Here is a 21,854-nt window from a genome sequence, read left to right on the forward strand (position 1 = left end):
ACATCAATGAACCGACTCACTCCTGTTTTTTTCTTTTACTTCATTCGTGCCGTTGGCATTATATATATATATATGGCCATTGTGTAGCTGGTATTCTTCTGCTACTGTGTGTGTTGTAATCTAGCTCATTAGCGCCTCCACTGGACTGGAGTGGTGGTGGTAGAATCAATCAGGAAATGAGCTACTAATGCCTAGACCCTATGCCGAACGAGACCGAATGTAACCGTGCAACCGGCCAGCCTCTCGACTCTAATGTAATCAAGCGGTGTCTTGGTTCTCGGCAAGTTTGAGTTATTAACCAAACCTTGTTTCTGGTGCATCTTAGAGGATTGTGTTCACGGCAATTCACACATTATCGATGGGGAAGTACAGTACATCACATAGAAATACACAAATGTTATTTTGGTAGTTATGTTAAGTTAAATGTTAGAGAAGTGAATGTTGCTACGTGGTAGCTAGGCTAGGCTGTCACAAGGAGACCGTAAGGACCGTAACCGAGGGTAGGCTACTGCATGAGCTTAGATTCTCGGCAAGTTTGAGTTATCAACCGATAGCAGAAGCCTTTATTTCTCGTGCATTTTAGAATTGTGTCCATGGAAATTCATATGCTACATTACCAAGGGGAAAGTATTATGCCTATATCACATACAAATACACGTAATGTTATCTTGATAGTTATGTAAAGTTAAATGCGATCATCAACCACCTCTGACGCCCCCCCCACACCGTTAAAGCGCGTTATATGACGCTAAAGGAGACTTTCAGCGTCAATAACAACGACAAAGGTCACCTGACCAAGTGTCCGTATTTTACGAGATGGGAGTGAGAATGTGTTGGATTGGTCGACTGGTGCTGTGTGTTGATAGTGGGTGTTTCCAGCAGCCTACTGTGGGTAGAGTAGCAACATGCTAGTTCACTGACATCAGCTCTGCAAATAAACTCTGACAAATACATATTTTGGCTTAGATGACGGGGTTATCCGTTTGTAAAGTGTCTATATGTCAGTAATGTTTTGAAATTAGTACTTTGCCAGCAAGCAGTACTTTGTGGGCAGTTGTGCTAAAGTTTGCGTGCTAACACAACATAAACTGTCTCTCTCTCTTTCGCTCGCCATTGTCGGAAATGGCAGAGTTTTGATTGACCCTCGGAAACCCACACCCCCTAGTGTTCTGGCGGTGAAATGCACCACGATGCAAAGAAAGGCGTTAAACCCCCGACGCAGAACTCTGAAAGGGTCATGGCGCTGTAGGTGCAACGGTGTAGCTATGGTGTGGAGTTGATGCAGAAGCATAAAACAGCCTTAAGGGTTAGGGTTAACTTTTTCCCAAAATTTTTGTCACGTTTTCTAGTGTTTTGTAGAATTTATTTCTGACATTTTTGTCACTTTTATCAATCTTGTTGAATTGTTTAATCAAATGATATAAAATTTAATAAAACACCCAAATTCAATGAAAGTAGTGAATTGATCACTTGTTGAGCTTGTGAAGAGCGTTGTAGGGAACCATCCATGTTACTTTTTTATTTTCAGTTGAAAGAAACCCAAATTTCTGATATAGAAACTTTTTGAAAATGGCTCAAATTTGACCTCTGAATTTTGAAGATGAAGAAAATATTTGTCGAATTTTAGAATAAAGTCGAATAATGCCCTTTTAAATAAATAGGTTCTATAAGGACAATGTATTGGTGAAATTTAACTCATTGGGAGTGGCATTTCAGGGGGTCAGCCCAATGTTCCCACAGCCCAATGGTCCCACAGCCCAATGTTCCCACAGCCCTATGGTCCCACAGCCCTATGGTCACACAGCCCAGTGGTCCCATAGCCCAAAGGCTGACCATTGGGCCCAAAGGCTGTTCTTAGTAAATTTATGGGGGTACTTGGCTTAAAAACACAATTCAAAAGGGTAACATTATTGTAAAAAAAAGTTTGAGAAACACTGCTCAACACTATAATTAAATAATTTAACCCTAAATTATTTATCCAGTGAAGGGACATGAATCTTATGTTTTCTGATGTTTTGTGTGGGAATTTGACCTTTTCACACAGCCATGGCCCCGGTGTTAACTTCCTGTTAGTTGATGTCATTCACACATAAAGTCTGTCTCAAACCGCGCACTTCCGTTAGTACACTAACGGCAGTAAAGTTGAAATTGTGAAGCTTATGTTCCCACAGCCCAATGGTCCCACAGCCCAATGGTCCCAGTGCCCAATGTTCCCACAGCCCTATGTTCTCACAGCCCTATGGTCCCACATTTCTAAGATTTTTCTTAAAATTGGGCCCTATGTTCCTACATTTCTAGGACATTTGCAAAATTAGGTCTTGTGATCCTAAATTTCCCTTCAATTTAATTCAATTTAATTTTTTTTTCAGAGTTAGGCGTTAAAATCTGATACAAATTGATTAAAAAAGAAATGTGGGAACATTGGGCTGTGGGAACATAGGCATGCTCCCGCATTTCAGACACCTTCAAGAAACTATTATTGAGATCTAAATCAGCTTGTCCTCATAAGTACTGTTGATCAAATAGCCACAGTATTAAAAATAACAGCTACTTTTCATGTCCAACCACAACCTCGTTTGTCAGAACTTCCCCTCAGATATAAAGAAGACAGTATTTTAGTCGTATGTCACTCAACGAGGTCCGCCGGCTGGAGAGATGTTGCTCTATCTCCTCCTCCTCCTCGCTGCAAGCTTCGGTTTCAGCTTGAACGGTGAGAAAATCTAATTTGTCAGCTTTTACATTTATATTTATCATATCCATATTTTTGGGCTCAATACATTTTATAAATCAATGATCTACACCGGTGTACGTGAGATTTTTAGCAAAATGTATTTCAGTTACCAGACCATTGTTCCTTATGGAGCCCTTTATTTTATACCAAAAATGTGATGTTTTTGTGGCCTTTTTTAGACCTTTTCTTGTCTTCCTTCCTACTACTGTTTGTCGCTTTATAAAAAAAAAAAATGTCAGCTTTTTTCTATGTTTTTTCTTCTCACATTTGTCGTCCTATTCTTGCCTTCCTTCCTTCTTTCTACTGTTTAGAAAGTTTTTGTCTCATTTTTTCAGTTACGGGGCACCTGGGTAGCTCACCTGGTGGAGCGTGCACCCCATGTACAAAGGCTCGAGGGTTCAATTCTGACCTTCGACCCTTTTCTGCATGTCATTCCTCCTCTCTCTCCCCTTTCAAGTCTAAGCTGTCCTGTCAAGTAAAGGCCAAAAAAAAATTATCTTTAAAGAAAATAAAAATGTTTTTCATTTACAAGGCTGTTGTTTAGTAAATCTATGCGTGGTACTTGGCTGAAACACACAATTCAAAAAGGGAACATTATTGTAAAAAAAGTTTGAGAAACACTGCTCAACACATTAATGAAATAATTTAACCCTAAGTTATTTATGCAGATGTTTTATTATGTGGGCATTTCACCTTTTCACACGGCCATGGCCCCTGTGTTAACTTCCTGTTGGTTGATGTCATTCACACATATAGTGTGTCTCAAACCGCGTACTTCCGTTGGTACACTAACAGGCAGTAAAGGTGAAGTTGAGTTGAAATGTCTTTTTTAATGTCCCCAAGGGGCAATTTGGTTCACAACAGGTAGCCGACACGTACACATTCGTTAAGTTATAACTTAACGTTATTCGCCAGTGGTTAAACTGTGCCGCTGTTAGCTAATGTTACAGAGTTAAAAATGCACTTTATTAATTCTAGTTCCCAATTTATATTTTGTTTGATTTTAATCATCATTTGATGGTTTGTTGGGTATTTGTGAATTTTATCTTTTTGAGTTTAATTTATTCATCATATTGTAATTGTTTCCTGCGGAGATGTTGTTGCTGCACTGCACCTCTATTGAATGAATGAATGAATGATACAGAAAACAGAACAACAACAACAACCCAACCGTCCCGTTCTTCTTTTCCTAAACCCAACTGTCCTATTCTTCTTTATCTAAACCCAACTGTCCCGTTCTTCTCCTAAACCCAACTGTCCCGTTCTTCTCCTAAACCCAACTGTCCCGTTCTTCTTTACCTAAACCCAACTGTCCAGTTCTTCTTTTTTCCTAAACCCAACTGTCCGTTCTTCTTCTGTAAACCCAACTGTCCTTCTTCTTCTCCTAAACCCAACTGTGTTCTTTCTTTCTTCTTTACTAAACCCAACTGTCCCGTTCTTCTTTACTAAACCCAACTGTCCCGTTCTTCTTTACCTAAACCCAACTGTCCCGTTTCTTCTTTTCTTCTTTGTTCTTCTTTAAACCCAACTGTCCCGTTCTTCTTTATCTAAACCCAACTGTCCCGTTCTTCTTTACCTAAACCCAACTGTCCCGTTCTTCTTTTCTTCTTTATCTAAACCCAACTGTCCCGTTCTTCTTTATCTAAACCCAACTGTCCCGTTCTTCTTTATCTAAACCCAACTGTCCGTTCTTCTTTATCTAAACCCAACTGTCCCGTTCTTCTTTATCTAAACCCAACTGTCCAGTTCTTCTTTATCTAAACCCAACTGTCCTTCTTCTTTATCTAAACCCAACTGTCCCGTTCTTCTTTATCTAAACCCAACTGTCCCGTTCTTCTTTTATCTAAACCCAACTGTCCCGTTCTTCTTTATCTAAACCCAACTGTCCGTTCTTCTTTATCTAAACCCAACTGTCCCGTTCTTCTTTATCTAAACCCAACTGTCCCGTTCTTCTTTCTAAACCCAACTGTCCCGTTCTTCTTTATCTAAACCCAACTGTCGTTCTTCTTTATCTAAACCCAACTGTCCGTTCTTCTTTTTTCTTCTTTTATCTAAACCCAACTGTCCGTTCTTCTTTATCTAAACCCAACTGTCCGTTCTTCTTTATCTAAACCCAACTGTCCGTTCTTCTTTATCTAAACCCAACTGTCCGTTCTTCTTTATCTAAACCCAACTGTCCCTGTTCTTCTTTATCTAAACCCAACTGTCCGTTCTTCTTTATCTAAACCCAACTGTCCCGTTCTTCTTTATCTAAACCCAACTGTCCTGTAAACCCGTTCTTCTTTATCTAAACCCAACTGTCCCGTTCTTCTTTATCTAAACCCAACTGTCTGTTCTAAACCCAACTGTCCGTTCTTCTTTATCTAAACCCAACTGTCCCGTTCTTCTTTATCTAAACCCAACTGTCCCGTTCTTCTTTATCTAAACCCAACTGTCCGTTCTTCTTTATCTAAACCCAACTGTCCCGTTCTTCTTTATCTAAACCCAACTGTCCGTTCTTCTTTACCTAAACCTAAACTAAACCCAACTGTTCCTGTTCGTTTCTTTACCTAAACCCAACTGTCCCGTTCTTCTTTTCTTCTTCGTTCTTCTTTACCTAAACCCAACTGTCCGTTCTTCTTTATCTAAACCCAACTGTCCGTTCTTCTTTATCTAAACCCAACTGTCCTGTTCTTCTTTCTAAACCCAACTGTCCTGTTCTTCTTTATCTAAACCCAACTGTAAACCCAACTGTCCTGTTCTTTTTTATCTAAACCCAACTGTCCTGTTCTTCTTTATCTAAACCCAACTGTAAACCCCGTTCTTCTTTACCTAAACCCAACTGTCCCGTTCTTCTTTACCTAAACCCAACTGTCCCGTTCTTCTTTATCTAAACCCAACTGTCCCGTTCTTCTTTACCTAAACCCAACTGTCCCGTTCTTCTTTACCTAAACCCAACTGTCCCGTTCTTCTTTTTTAAACCTAACTGTCCTGTTCTTCTTTACCTAAACCCAACTGTCCCGTTCTTCTTTAAACCCAACTGTCCCGTTCTTCTTTACTAAACCCAACTGTCCTGTCTAAACCCAACTGTCCCTTCTTCTTTATCTAAACCCAACTGTCCGTTCTTCTTTTTCTAAACCCAACTGTCCCGTTCTTCTTCTAAACCCAACTGTCCCGTTCTTCTTTATCTAAACCCAACTGTCCGTTCTTCTTTATCTAAACCCAACTTCGTTTCTTTACCTAAACCCAACTGTCCTAAACCCAACTGTCGTTTCTTTATCTAAACCCAACTGTCCCGTTCTTCTTTATCTAAACCCAACTGTCCGTTCTTCTTTATCTAAACCCAACTGTCCCGTTCTTCTTTATCTAAACCCAACTGTCCTGTCCTGTTCTTCTTTATCTAAACCCAACTGTCCGTTCTTTCTTTACCTAAACCCAACTGTCCCGTTCTTCTTTATCTAAACCCAACTGTCAGGTTCTTCTTTACCTAAACCCAACTGTCCCGTTCTTCTTTACTTAAACCCAACTGTCCTGTTCTTCTTTTTCTAAACCCAACTGTCCTGTTCTTCTTTTTATCTAAACCCAACTGTCCCGTTCTTCTTTTTCTAAACCCAACTGTCCCGTTCTTCTTTATCTAAACCCAACTGTCCCGTTCTTCTTTATCTAAACCCAACTGTCCCGTTCTTCTTTATCTAAACCCAACTGTCCCGTTTTTTCTTTATCTAAACCCAACTGTCCCGTTCTTTTTATCTAAACCCAACTGTCGTTCTTCTTTATCTAAACCCAACTGTCCTGTTCTTCTTTATCTAAACCCAACTGTCCCGTTCTTCTTTATCTAAACCCAACTGTTCGTTCTTCTTTATCTAAACCCAACTGTCCCGTTCTTCTTTATCTAAACCCAACTGTCCCGTTCTTCTTTACCTAAACCCAACTGTGTCGTTCTTCTTCTAAACCCAACTGTCCTAAACCTAAACCCAACTGTCCCGTTCTTCTTTACCTAAACCCAACTGTCCGTTCTTCTTTATCTAAACCCAACTGTCCTGTTCTTCTTTACCTAAACCCAACTGTCCAACTTCGTTTCTTTACGTTCTTCTTTACCTAAACCCAACTGTCCCGTTCTTTTTTACCTAAACCCAACTGTCCTGTTCTTCTTTACCTAAACCCAACTGTCCTGTTCTTCTTTTAAACCCAACTGTCCTGTTCTTTACCTAAACCCAACTGTCCCGTTCTTCTTTACCTAAACCCAACTGTCCTGTTCTTCTTTACTAAACCCAACTGTCCTGTTTTTCTTACTTAAACCCAACTGTCCCGTTCTTCTTCTTCTTTCCCGTTCTTCTTTACCTAAACCCAACTGTCCCGTTCTTCTTTTAAACCCAACTGTCTGGTTCTTCTTTACCTAAACCCAACTGTCCCGTTCTTCTTTACCTAAACCCAACTGTCCGTTCTTCTTTACCTAAACCCAACTGTCCCGTTCTTCTTTACCTAAACCCAACTGTCCCGTTCTTCTTTACCTAAACCCAACTGTCCGTTCTTCTTTTTTAGTTCTTCTTTACCTAAACCCAACTGTCCCGTTCTTCTTACCTAAACCCAACTGTCCCGTTCTTCTTCACTTAAACCCAACTGTCCCGTTCTTCTTTACCTAAACCCAACTGTCCCGTTCTTCTTTACCTAAACCCAACTGTCCCTGTTCTTTTCTTTACCTAAACCCAACTGTCGTTCTTCTTTCTAAACCCAACTGTCCGTTCTTCTTTACCTAAACCCAACTGTCCAGTTTCTTCTTTTCCTAAACCCAACTGTCCCGTTCTTCTTTACCTAAACCCAACTGTCCGTTCTTCTTTACCTAAACCCAACTGTCCTGTTCTTCTTTACCTAAACCCAACTGTCGTTCTTTCTTTACCTAAACCCAACTGTCCCGTTCTTCTTTACCTAAACCCAACTGTCCAGTTCTTCTTTACCTAAACCCAACTGTCCCGTTCTTCTTTACTTAAAAACTAAACCCAACTGTCCGTTCTTCTTTACCTAAACCCAACTGTCCCGTTCTTCTTTACCTAAACCCAACTGTCCCGTTCTTCTTTACCTAAACCCAACTGTCCAGTTCTTCTTTAAACCCAACTGTCCCGTCTTCTTCTTTACCTAAACCCAACTGTCCTGTTCTTCTTCTTTACCTAAACCCAACTGTCCAGTTCTTCTTTACCTAAACCCAACTGTCCTGTCCTAAACCCAACTGTCCGTTCTTCTTTACCTAAACCCAACTGTCCCGTTCTTCTTTTACTAAACCCAACTGTGTTCTTCTTTACCTAAACCCAACTGTCCCGTTCTTCTTTACCTAAACCCAACTGTCCCGTTCTTCTTTACTAAACCCAACTGTTCTTCTTTACTAAACCCAACTGTCCCGTTCTTCTTTACCTAAACCCAACTGTCCGTTCTTCTTTACCTAAACCCCAACTGTCGTTCCTGTTTCTTTACTTAAACCCAACTGTCCCGTTCTTCCACTTAAACCCAACTGTCCTGTTCTTCTTTACCTAAACCCAACTGTCCCGTTCTTCTTTACCTAAACCCAACTGTCCCGTTCTTCTTTACCTAAACCCAACTGTCCCGTTCTTCTTTACCTAAACCCAACTGTAGTTCTTCTTACCCTAAACCCAACTGTCCTGTTCTTCTTTACCTAAACCCAACTGTCCGTTCTTCTTTACCTAAACCCAACTGTCCAGTTCTTCTTACCTAAACCCAACTGTCAGGTTCTTCTTTACCTAAACAAAAACTTAAACCCAAATGTCCCGTTCTTCTTTACCTAAACCCAACTGTCCCGTTCTTCTTTACCTAAACCCAACTGTCCCGTTCTTCTTTACCTAAACCCAAATGTCCCGTTCTTCTTTACCTAAACCCAACTGTCCAGTTCTTCTTCACTTAAACCCAACTGTCCCGTTCTTTTTTACTAAACCCAACTGTCCCGTTCTTCTTTACCTAAACCCAACTGTCCCGTTCTTCTTTACCTAAACCCAACTGTCCCGTTCTTCTTTATCAACAGTTATTCGTCTACAGTGACGCCAATAGTCCCGACCCAGCGCGTTTAGATAAAACGCGTTTAGGAGCTAAAGGAGTCTTTATGCGTCCAGAACAACGCCAAAGGCACCTGACCAAGATTCCGTATTTTACGCAATGCGAGTGAGAATGTGTTGCAATAATGACACTAAATGAAACCCTCGAGTGTAATATTGCTTCAATTAAAATTAGTAAATTCTAATGTGTTTGGCGTCAATTATCTTCCCAAAAAGAGCTGGAGCCTATTATGAGAGGGAAATGTGATGAGGAAGGGAGGAATGTGAAGAAACTAACCAGGAACATATATTTACGATTTACAGAAGTAAGTATCACCAAAAAAATATCACTCATTGCTTCCTTTTTACTTCACAGACAATCCTACATTTAATGTGCTGCAGAACCCAACGGCTACTCTTCCCTGTCCTCATAAGAAGGGGGATGTAACATGGAGCCGCTACAGAGATGGTGACCTCGTGATTCTGGTTACTATCACAAATGGCGAGGAGAAAACATCTGACAAACGCTACAGTTCTCTGGCAGACAACTCCCTGGTAATAAGAAATGTTACAGCCTTAGATACGGCAATGTATTTGTGTAATAAAACAGAAGTATTTCTGAAAGTGATAACTCCTCCCAACGTGGGGGCTCAAAGAGCTCGAAATGAACCAGTCACACAGAGAAACAACGGACTGGGTTTCTGCATTGAACCAGACGCAGAGAACCAACAACCTTCAGACGTTTGGAAACTGGCTCTCATTGTAGTTGTCACTGTAGTTGCCAGTGCCGTGTTGGTGCTTTTGGTGATCTTAACTCTGAGATTCTGCTTCAAAAACGGAACGGAGAGAAGCACTCGTAACAACAACTTGGACAAAACTGTAGCCGACGAGCCGCTTTATGAGGAGATGAAAGCCTACAAGGAGCTAAGCTGAAACGGAGAAGACGAAAAGGGAGTTTTTCCTCGCCACTGTCGCAGTAAAATGCTTGCTCTTGGGGGAATTGCTGGAATTGTTGGGTCTTTGTAAATTAAAGATTGTGGTCTAGACCTACTCTATCTGTAAAGTGTCCTGAGATAACTCTAGTTATGATTTGATACTATAAATAAAATTGAATTGAACAGAACAGAGCCAAATAAACAGAGCTGAAATCAAAGTGAAGTTAGTTATGACAAAGAAAACACAGCTATATTGGAAAATCTGATTTGCTGGTAACTTTAGAAATCGAACAGCCATGTTGCCTGGTGATCAAAAAAGGTTAATTTAAAGCTCTTATAACACAGCAGAAACAAAAATTACCAATTGGAGCCCACAAACAAAAGCACAAAGCAAAATGCAGTGCTATGTGCCCTTAAAGAGACAGTACGGTGTGGCAGAGTACCTGACCACACTGACTGGAAAGACACAAAGAACTACCTTGACCAAGTGCAGACTCAGTGAACACAACCTGGGCCCCATTTCAAAAAGCAGGAGTTAGCGGACTCAGAGTTGACGGAAACTAGTGCTGGGCGGATAGATCCAAATTAGAGTGCGGATTGGGCTGCATTTTTCTGTCCGAGCCCGGCCCGAGCCGGACAGGCATCAAGATATTTGTGTCCGAGCCCGACCCGACCACAAAACAGTTAAAATCTCGTTTTTTTCTCATACTAATGACACATGTACGTTTGTTTATGTGGAAAGCTTTTATTAAGTAACTATAGGAAGGCATTCGGCAATGTTAACGGATGACACGTGGCAACAAGCGCACATTAACACAGGCGCGAACCTACATAATAAACCTCCGTTTTAAATTTAAAACATCTTTTTAAATTGTCACTGATGTGACCAAGCAGGACCCGAACCCAAACATAATTTCTAAATATCTGTCCGAACCTGGCCGGGCCCGTCGTTCGGGTATCCATCCCCTAATCCAAATATCGATAATATCAATTCCAACGTTGGTATTGATATTGATCAATACCAGTGTAATGAGAGCGATATTTTAGTTTCAACTTCTCACTAGTATGCACCGCTGCGGTTTTTCATTATTAATTGTAAAATTTGGTGAGATTTTTAAATCACAAACCCAAGCAGCCACATGCAGTCTTGGCTCATTTTTTACATTTGCCGCAATGCTGGGGCTCATGGGAGCAATTAAGTAAATAAACAGGGCCACCTAGTGGGCAACAAAGGTTACACCTGCAAGAAAAACCGTTGGGGTTTTGAAGAATTGAACCGAAACGCTGACGCAGTTTATGAAATCACAAGATAAGACCGTGAGATTGTCAGAGCTGCCTTGAAGCAGAAGTATAATTGTGGTTAATACTATTTTGAGAATTTTGGTAAGTGCCGCTCCTGTCACAGCGCAGAGCAGGCACACTTTGCTCCTCCTCCCCCCTCTTGTCATTTGATGTTGTTGATTGTCTTGACAATTTTGTCGCTTTTCGCGATATTTTTGTCAAATATCACATTTTTAATTTTTGTCACGTTTTCCAGCGTTTTTGAAGATTTTTTTTCGGACATTTTTATCAATTTTGTTAAATTTTCATCAAATTCTAGCCTAGTTGACACCAGACCCATTGTAACTGCTTCTTTTCGGTTATTGGCTGGAACACTGTTTGTTATGGTTCGTGGTGCAGGTTCGAGCAGTTTGATTTTGTTGCCGTTTGTGGAGCCTGGGCTGTCTTCAGAGACCGCGTTTTTTTACGTTGTGTTCAGGGGACAGGCAGCTAGCAGATAGTGAGGAGATGTTTTTTACAGTGTGTTCAGGGGACAGGCAGCTAGCAGATAGTGAGGAGATGTTTTTTACAGTGTGTTCAGGGGACAGGCAGCTAGCAGATAGTGAGGAGATGTTTTTTACAGTGTGTTCAGGGGAAAGGCAGCTTGTTGATAGTGAGGAGATGTTTTTTACAGTGTGTTCAGGGGACAGGCAGCTAGCAGATAGTGAGGAGATGTTTGCTGTATGTGATGAAAAATGTTGTAGCCTAAAAAACATGTCACATCACTTAGAGCACCTTTAACCGGATCTTTTATTTTGTTTGTTTCTGTGCTCGACTTCCTGTCACGCACTGTCTGAATTGTGCTGATTTGCTGCGGGGCTCTCCGGCGTCCGGCAACAATAGAAGCTCTGTGTATCTTCTCCGGAGGGCTGTGGACCTCCAGAGCTGGGACTGCAGTCGTTCTGCAGTCAGTGGAAAAACACACATTGACTTTAGTGAAAACCTAATGACCCCGCTGCCGTTCCGGAGCGGATCCACAACCGGTGGAAATTGCTGGCAAGGTATTTTACGAGATGGGAGTGAGAATCTGTTGCCAAATCTATAAAACATTGGTTATTGACTAATCAAATATGCTGCCATAATACAGAATAATGTGTAGTTTAACTAATAGTTAAGATCAGAGGATGTTGAGTGAATCACAGACTGGTTTATGTCAAAGTTTAGCCAAGATGCTGTTTTATTTGACATGTTAAATCGTCCAGTGGGCTCAACGACCAATCTGATTGGTGGAGTGCTAGCCCTTGACTAGCGAATCAGTGCACGAGAAAACCGAGAGCTGACGACGCCAGTATCTTCTTATTACTAGCCATCGTATTTTCCTTCCGTTCAGCGACTAATGACAACAACGATCCTTCTTGACTACTATCAACACTCTCTGATGAAAACAATGACTGACGACAGCGTGCTCTGTGTTTACTAGGTCAAAGCTAGTCTACGGAAAGCCTGTTCACTCCCTATTCCTATTCAGCCCCATTGTACCGAATTTGGTTGCAGTTCCACCAGAGTTCCACTGGGGGGTGATTGCGGCCCAGTGCAAAATTAATGGGAGTCTATGGAGCTAGACGACTAAATGTGTCTCTTTCGCCTGATTGTTGTTGAGAAATCTCAGATTTGATTGTAGTTTTTGGAAGTTCAACATGGATTATAGGTCGAAAGTTGCATGAACGAGTACTTATATCATTTTTGATCGGAGATCCCGCTTGATGGCATCCGAAGCGGAACCAGAATGTCAGAGTGAATATTTCGGCGTGGTCTTTAAAACATTAGAAAACCTCTATCTAGCACGTGTATTAACAGGGAGAGACTAACCTATCAGCTGTGTTGTATTGACAGGGAGAGACTAACCTATCAGCTGTGTTGTATTGACAGGGAGAGACTAACCTATCAGCTGTGTTGTATTAACAGGGAGAGTCTAACCTATCAGCTGTGTTGTATTAACAGGGAGAGACTAACCTGTCAGCTGTGTTGTATTAACAGGGAGAGTCTAACCTATCAGCTGTGTTGTATTAACAGGGAGAGTCTAACTATCAGCTGTGTTGTATTAACAGGGAGAGACTAACCTATCAGCTGTGTTGTATTAACAGGGAGAGACTAACCTATCAGCTGTGTTGTATTGACAGGGAGAGTCTAACCTATCAGCTGTGTTGTATTAACAGGGAGAGTCTAACCTGTCAGCTGTGTTGTATTAACAGGGAGAGACTAACCTATCAGCTGTGTTGTATTAACAGGGAGAGACTAACCTATCAGCTGTGTTGTATTGACAGGGAGAGTCTAACCTATCAGCTGTGTTGTATTAACAGGGAGAGACTAACCTATCAGCTGTGTTGTATTGACAGGGAGAGTCTAACCTATCAGCTGTGTTGTATTAACAGGGAGAGACTAACCTATCAGCTGTGTTGTATTAACAGGGAGAGACTAACCTATCAGCTGTGTTGTATTGACAGGGAGAGACTAACCTATCAGCTGTGTTGTCGATGCCTCGAGAAAACAAAGGAAGTGACTCAGAGCTTGCTATAAAGCAGTATCTCCGGCCGTATATGTGTATGACGTCGTTTTAAAAGGCTTTTTAGAACAAAAAAGCCACTTTAAAAAATACCCAGCAGTGTGTATTTTCTTAGCCTCCCCTTTCGAATGCAACATTCAAATTACTAGTCAAAAAATTATATCCTGAGAAAAGTGGATTTTGAGGGGTATAGCTCCATAGACCTCCATTCATTCTTCACTAGCCCGTGAGCGCCCCCTATATGGATCCAGAGTGGAACTGCAACCAGTTCAGAAGCTGGAAGTAACGAGAGAGTGGAACTTCTTCCCTTATTAGAAAGTCTTTGACTAGGTCTAGAGAGATGTTCCCTCATTTCTGGTTTTCATTTTTTGGGCGACAATACAGATTAGCGCTGCCTGCTGTTATGGAGACGTATTACGCCTCGCGCACGCGCAGAACGTACACTCAAGTCGGTGTCGCTTCGGCGTGTTCAGAGGCACTTTTTGGACCAACTCGGGGAGACGGGAGCAACATGATCAGTCCCACGGTCGGCCATCGGGTTGGTGTGTCAGAGCCTTTAAACATTTTATTTCAAATGCTTTGACTCAACTTACCCTGAGTTTCTTCCACCCTTCACCCCAATGTGTTCTAACCGCCTTCTTAACCTCCCAATGTGTAAAAAATAATGATTAATGAAGTCTTCCTTATATCCTACATGTACAAATACAGTACTGTACTTAATATCATACTCATCCACCTCACCTACCTTTAACCGATCTGTTATAGCTGTTGCATTTTGAAATGTGTCTTTTTATGTGCAGCTTTACGAAGTCCATTTCTAGATCCGCTTTTAAAAAGAATCTTTTTCTCTAAGTACACCTTGTACAGCTATTTCACAGGGAGCTATAGGAACCAGTGGTGTAGTCTACCTGATTACAGGTATACGCAGTATACCCACTAAGAAAGCTCCAGGATTTCTTTTATTTTTACCTGATGAAGGTCTAAGACCGAAACGTTGTATTTTCTAAATAAATAATTGCTTGCGTAATGGTCAGTGTGTGAGATTCCTTTTAAACTCCATATACCCACTTAAAAATGTCCAATGACACGCAACAATATACTTTCCATTATATTTGTGATATATTTTGAATTGTCATCTGTGTTTTTCTTAGGCTAAATAAAGGGATTTCCAATGTAAATTGGTGCATAAAAATGTATCACAATACAGGAAATGAAGTTGTTAACGCTAAAAACTTCCCTGGTGGAGGACACCCAGACCCCCCCACTATATGTCCACCATCCCCCAAAGGCAGATTCTGGCCCATATATATATATATAGGCCAATATATGTATATACAGTGCAGTATACCCACTACAATACATTAGACTACACCACTGATAGGAACACATACTGACATACAATGTCCACAGGGCCAGGCCTTCTTAATTTCATTGTAAGCCATTACAGAGCCAAGTTGGGCTGTAGAAATGGATGGCCTCTCTTCCTCGTGTACTCATTGCTCTGTTAAAGAAATAAGGTGTTAGTTTTCTCACGGTACACCATCCGTTAGGCTGTTATTTTTAAAGGTGTTAACCTCAATAGGTCTCTCTGTATCTTCCCTTGTGGCAGCTGACAGTGTGACCTCATCATCTTCCTGACTGCAGGGGGTACGTGAGATATTTTGCAAAATGCTAATTCAATAATATATGTCATGCATAATTCATAAAATAAATTATACTATAATAATGAATTAATTAAGGGATGGATTCTAAACATGTGAAATGTTTGTTTAAATGTTTTTTTCATTTTAAACCCCTAACCTATGTGGGTTAGGGGTTATGGTTAGGGGGATAAAATCTGATACAAATTCATGAAAAAGGAAATATGGGAACGTAGGGCCTAATTTTCAGTGAAACATTTTTTTCTTAGAAATGTGGGAACATAGGTCAATTCCGCATTTCAGGTGCCTTCAAGGAACTATAATTGTTTACAAGATATAAATCAGCTTGTCCTCACATGTACTGCTGATCTAATAGCCACAGTGTTAAAAATAACAGCTACTGTGCATTTCAAACCACAACCTCGTTCGTCATAACTTCCCCTCAGATATAAAGAAGACAGTATTTTAGTCGTATGTCACTTAGTGAGGTCCACTGGCTGCAGAGATGTCGCTCTATCTCCTCCTCCTCCTTGCTGGAAGCTTCAGTCTCAGCTTAAACGGTGAGAAAATCTAATTTGTCAACTTTTTTTATCAACATCATATCTAGCTACTTGCATTTCACCCTTGATACTTGCATTTCAGATTGTTAAAATAGGGCCCTATGTGTGTTTGTTGTGTTATGGTTGTCTAAGCTACTGGATGCCTAAAATTTCCCTCAGGATGAATAAAGTATCTATCTATCTATCTATCTATCTATCTATCTATCTATCTATCTATCTATCTATCTATCTATCTATCTATCTATCTATCTATCTATCTATCTATCTATCTGTATTTTTGAGCTCAACACATTTTATATCTCAAGGATCTACACCGGTGTTTCTCCAATGGGGGCACATGTACGTGAGATTTTTTTTGCAAAATGTATTTCAGTCACCAGACCATTGTTCCTTATGGCGCCCTTTCTTTTATTCCAAAAATGTGATGTTTTTGTTGCCTTCTTTGGACCTTTTCTTGTCTTCCTTCCTACTAATGTTTGTCGCTTTATATAAAGTTTTTTTTTCAGCTTTTTGCAAAGTTTTGTCTTTTCACATTTGTCGACCTATTCTTGCCTTCCTTCCTTCCTTCCTTGTTTCTACCATTTAAAAAAAAAGTTTTTGTCTAATTTTTTCATTGTTTTTTCAGTTACGGGGCGCCTGGGTAGCTCACCTGGTGGAGCGTGCGCCCCATGTACGAAGGCTTGCAGGTTCAATTCTGACCTGCGACTCTTTGCTGCATGTCCTTCCCTCTTTCTCCACTTTCAAGTCTAAGCTGTCCTGTCAAGTAAAGGCCTAAAAATGCAAAAAAAAATAAAAGTTGTTTAGTAAATCTATGGGGGACTTGGCTTAAAAACACAATTCAAAGGGAAACATTATTGTAAAAAAAAAAAACTTTGAGAAACACTGCTCAACACTATAATGACATCATTTAACCCTAAATTATTTATCCAGTGAAGGGACATGAATCTTATGTTTTCAGATTTTTTTTTATGTGGGCATTTGACCATTTCAATGGATTTGCTGTTGCCTAGGAATACCCGAATTCTAGAATTCCATTGCTAGGCAACAGCCATGGCCCCGTGTTGACTTCCTGTTAGTTGATGACATTCACACATATAGTGTGTCTCAAACCGTGCCCTTCCGTTAGTGCACTAACAGGCAGTAAAGTTAAGTTATAACTTAACGTCATTCGCCAGTGGTTAAACTGTGCTGCTGTTAGTGGAGTTACACCAAAAATATATCACTCATTGCTTCCTTTTTACTTCACAGACACATCTATAGTTAATGTGCTGCAGAACACAATGGCTACTCTTCCCTGTCCTCATAAGAAGGGGGATGTAACATGGAGCCGCTACAGACATGGTGACCTCGTGATTCTGGTTATTATCACAAATGGCGAGGAGAAAACTAACAAACGCTACGGTTCTCTGGCAGACAACTCCCTGGTAATAAGAAGGGTTACATCCTATGATTCAACATTGTATTTTTGTAATAAAACAAAAGTATTTCTGAATGTGATAACTCTTCCCAACACGGTTGCCCCAAGAGCTGGAAATGTACCAGTCACACAGAGAAACAACGGACTGGGTTCCACAGAGAACCAACAACCTTCAGACTTTTGGAAAGTGGCTTTCAGTGTAGTTGTCGGTGCCGTGTTGGTGCTTTTCGTGATCTTAACTCTGAGATTCTGCTTCAAAAACAGAACGGAGAGAAGCACTCGCAACAACAACTTGGACCAAACTGTAACCGGTGAGGTGATTTATGAGGAGATTGAAGCCAACGAGGAACAGCCAACAGGGAGGGACTCTCATTTTGAAAGTCCGTACTACTGGACGAGTATCAGTGAACCGGCGAGCACCTCCACGCCACCCAGTAATAATCTGAACAGTGCTGTTAACCCTTGTGTTGTCCATCGGGTCACAGGGACCCGTTCAGTTTATTTGACTTGTATTTGTATTGGCCTGGCGTTGCGCTTCAGGTCTTGGGACCCTGGCCAGCATTCAGTGGTATTTCTCCACTACCGCGGCCATGGCCTTTGGGTCTGTGACCCGTAGGTTATCCCATGGTATTCGGGGGACCCTGGCCTGGCTTGTAGTAGTAACACAGAAATGGTAAGGGAAAGGGGGAAAAGAAACAAACCTCGTCCTACTAAACACTTTTATTATATACACACACACACACACACACACACACACACACACACACACACACACACACACACACACACACACACACATATACACTGTACACATTTGTCTTCTTGTTGTTGTCATCTTTGCTTCTTCTTTTGGACCTTTGTACTCTTTGTACTGTAGTTCAGCAGCTGGTTGCGACCTGTTGTGTGACTCTTAATTTGGAGCTGCATCGGGTTCTCGCCCTTGCGGCACGCAATGTTCCCGAAGTAGAAGAGGTAGAAAAAGACAATGAAGAAGAAGAAGACACAGAAGAAGAAGAAGAAGAAGAAGAAGAAGAAGAAGAAGAAGAAGAAGAAGAAGAAGAAAAAAGAAGAAGATGACCACAGCGACTCCGACGACAAATTGTCATCCGGCTGGTGTGCGTCAGAAGACGACCGAGACAAACACGACGACTGTGAAGCGACGCCGACAACCGAGACGAACAAGGACAAGAATGAGGAGGAGAACAAGGAGGAGCAAACACAGCACAAGAGGGTGGACAGCAAAGGGGAGAAGAAGACAAAGAGGGCGAAGACGACGGATTAAACTTTTGCCGTATCCGGTCGGCAAAACTCCGAACACATCTTCCTTTTTTTAAGAATGACTTCAGTGCCGTTTTTTGTTCTTTTCTTCAAAGAAAAGCTGAACTCCAAGTCTTCCAGAGTCGCGGCCAAAGCCGATTTGAAAGACAGCTGTTCGCCAGCAGCAGCAGCAGCAGCAGCCATCTTCTTTGTTTTCAAGTAGCGGGGAATTCATGAGGAACCGTCGTAACTCTGCCGTCATTATGTTAAGCCCCGCCCACCGACTCTATACACGATGTGATTGGCCCGGCTAGAGTTTGGCTTTTCCAGCTCGCAAGCCAACGGAGAGTTGCTAGACCCCCTGGCTGCAAATTACATTTGCTGCCGATAGGGTGCATCTAGATTTCTAGGCTACATGAACACATGTCATGGCAGTAACTTGACAGAAAGAAAGGAAATCACACCAAAAAAAAAGTCAGTACAAAGAAGTATGTCTGTAAAACATGGCTATTTTTCAGTTTGGCTGAAAATTTTAAATCTAAAAAGTTGTTTGAATAATCTTTCCCTTAGTGAAGTTGTGAGCGGTTAAACACAGGTGTATATGATAACACGATAGCTCTATTCAATTTTCAGATGCGCTTTCCCGACTCAGAATGTCGGCCTTGTGAAATACTCTCCAATTTTACTTGCGCGTTTAAGTTAAAACTTGTATTTGAGCTCAATATTAAGGCAGTAGTAGTTGGGAAGGGGTGATGAGCAATTCATAAAGGCATGAGTCCAAGCAAACAGCAACAAAAAGTATTAAAGCTGCAAGCAGCGTTGGACGGGCCCTCGTGCCTCTGCGGGCGTCGGGGTTACTGGTGGACGCCGCTACACTCAGACACCGCAAATCGTAACCAATGAAAAGGTAACTCCCTGCTGAGTTCAATGATACCTCACACAAGACTCTACCTTAAATGGGTCATCAGTTATGAAAGGGGGCGTGGTTTAAGCACAGGGGGCGGGCCAAACCATCAACAATGAAGAAGGAACTCTCTGCTGAGTTCAATGATACCTCACAGTTCAAATGTTATGAAAGGAGCGCGGCCTGAGTAAGTGGGCGTGGTTAAAGTATAGGGGAAGCTCAGTATCACATGTAGACCACACATTATAAGTTTCATGTACATTTGTCATATAAGGCTGATTTCCTGTTGCCAAAAGTAAATTTTGGCCGAAAGATAAGCTCAGGCCTGGACCATTGTCAATCGTGAGAAATTTCGGGCAGATACGACAACATATACTCAAGTTACAACAACTTCTTCGTTCATCGGTAAATGCTCAAAATGGCCGCCACGCCACAGCGACACCATTGGACGATAAGTTTTGCTTTTAATAACTTCATCGTTAAGGTCTTGAGATGGCACACACTAAATCTGAAGTCCATCGGATGAATTCTGTTAAAGTATAGCACCTTGACTTTTAGGCCTACTTCCTGTTGCCACTAGGGGGCGCTATGACTTTAAGTAAATATCGGCCTTTATTTGTTCTCAGGGTTGGACTCTTATGAATCCTGAAAAGTTTCGAGGTAATCGGACAACGTACACTCAAGTTACACCCACTTCCTATTTCAATGGCAAAATGCACAAAATGGCCGCCCCGCCACGGCCACGCCCTATGACGAAAAGTTTTTCTATTAATACATTTTCATCTTTAACATCTTAAGATGGCACAGACCGAATTTGAAGTTGATCGGATGAAATCTCTAGGAGGAGTTCGTTAAAGTACGACATGTGGAAATGTCGCACTAATCGCACTAATTTCAAACTTTCAATTCAAAATGGCGGACTTCCTGTTGGGAGCTTTTTTGTACGTCTTGACATGCTACATATGTGTACCACGTATTGTTAGTCTACTGCAAACGTACTGCAGGGGCTAAATTTTTTAAGTTTTGTAGGGGGCGCTAGCGAGCCATTTTTGTACGTCTAGTCCCGAACCCTTAAAAAATACGTTCATTTTCACCAGACTTGATGCAACCGCTGATTTTGGTGAGTTTTGTTAGTATGTTAAGCCCCTCAAAAAGGCGATTCATTTGCCGGAAGAATAATAATTCCTTTAGTTTCAATTCCGCTGTCAGCGCTCGGGCCCTAAATATATCAGGAACCCCGTTTAAATAAAACCAACATCTAAAGCCTTCAGCCTCTCAGCAGGCTGCCACCTTCTCCCACTGCAGACCAGTGAGGTTCCCAGCTTTACTTAACTGGAACAAACCATCGGCTCAGGTAAGGAAGTGGTTGGCTCAACAGAGGCAAAGCTTCTTTTTTTATTACGGTAATGAAAAAAACTATTTACTATTACTATTTACTAAAATTTTATTGTTGAAATCTAAATGCAGCTCTCACATTACAGCTGTCACACTCCAGATTTCAGTGACTCCAAAGGCAAAGAAATCAGAGCTGAAAGCAGCCAGGACTCTTGGTGTTCTTGTAGTTGTGTTTCTGCCCACATTCGCTCTTGCAGGTGACAGCTTGTTCAGTGCTTCACCTGCATCCTTTGTTGTCTTTGTGTGCTATTTAAACTCTTGTCTAAACCCTGTGATCTATGCCTTGTTTTACCCCTGGTTTAGAAAAGCAGTTAAACTCAGTTATTCTTCAGCTACTGCAGATACATATGCCTATGTGTGTGTAGTCACACATAGGCTCATCTCTTATAAGCTGTGTCTCTATGATCCTATCCTGTCCTATTCATGGTAGCTTACTCGTGGACATTGCGTCATCACATGCTGTAATAGGGGGGCCCAGTGTTGGCTTGTTACACCACTGAACTTATTACTTGTCCTGAAGAATCCATACTACAAAGTGCTCGACAACATGTGTGTCTGTGGCCTAAATTAAAATGAACGATGCCTCTTCATATGGTGCAGCCAGGCGTATACCAGGCGACCAATGTCAATGCCCTTTCTAGATGGATTTTGAATTGAAAAAATACCTGTTTTTTGAACAAGCGTGATTCAATGGTTTTGTTACTTTAGAAAAAAAAAGTATGTAATGCAGGATTTGGTCAAGACCAACTAGAATATTTGGCAATACCAATGGCCAAATCCAAGACAAGTTTGAGTGCAATTACCGAGTCCAAGAGAAATCTGAGTCAATACAAAAATGTCTGGAATCCAGACTCTAGTCCAGCCTCGGGCTACAGCATTGCAAGGTGTGTGACTGATGAGTTAGTGGCAAATGTTTACCCACATCCCAAGAGATACATTTGTATTCTCATATTTCAGTTATATAAGAGATTTCTGTTTACTTTTACTACGTTAAAGGAGGGATTACAACGTTTTAGCTGCTAATGATTTCATTTCTCAACAACCCTTGCTGCCACTAGAGGTCTCCGTTTACCACTAATTGGTTTAGGTGAAGGCCTGTTTTCTCTGTCAGTTCCCTATCAACACACACATGTGGGGCCCATATGGGTTGCATATGGGCTGGTGAGTGGGCCCCA

General features: G+C 41.4%; 1 protein-coding gene across 1 annotated transcript; it reads left to right on the plus strand.

The window, feature by feature from the left end:
• The first annotated feature begins 2,397 nt into the window (after nt 1-2,397).
• LOC114561909 (uncharacterized) lies at nt 2,398-9,738 on the plus strand. The gene is made up of 2 exons (XM_028588070.1): nt 2,398-2,710; nt 9,125-9,738. Exons 1-2 carry the CDS (start codon nt 2,656-2,658, stop codon nt 9,679-9,681), a joined length of 612 nt encoding a protein of 203 aa, XP_028443871.1. The 5' UTR covers nt 2,398-2,655; the 3' UTR covers nt 9,682-9,738.
• The last annotated feature ends 12,116 nt before the right edge of the window (nt 9,739-21,854 follow it).

This window comes from Perca flavescens, chromosome 2, assembly GCF_004354835.1.
Source record: "Perca flavescens isolate YP-PL-M2 chromosome 2, PFLA_1.0, whole genome shotgun sequence".
Taxonomy (NCBI): domain Eukaryota; kingdom Metazoa; phylum Chordata; class Actinopteri; order Perciformes; family Percidae; genus Perca; species Perca flavescens.

Bases quoted from the DNA above. Each gene is read 5' to 3' on its own strand.
- LOC114561909 (XM_028588070.1), top strand. From the start codon at position 2,656: ATGTTGCTCTATCTCCTCCTCCTCCTCGCTGCAAGCTTCGGTTTCAGC. The intron at 2,711-9,124 runs GTGAGAAAATCT...TTTACTTCACAG, and splicing joins CTTCGGTTTCAGCTTGAACG to ACAATCCTACATTTAATGTG.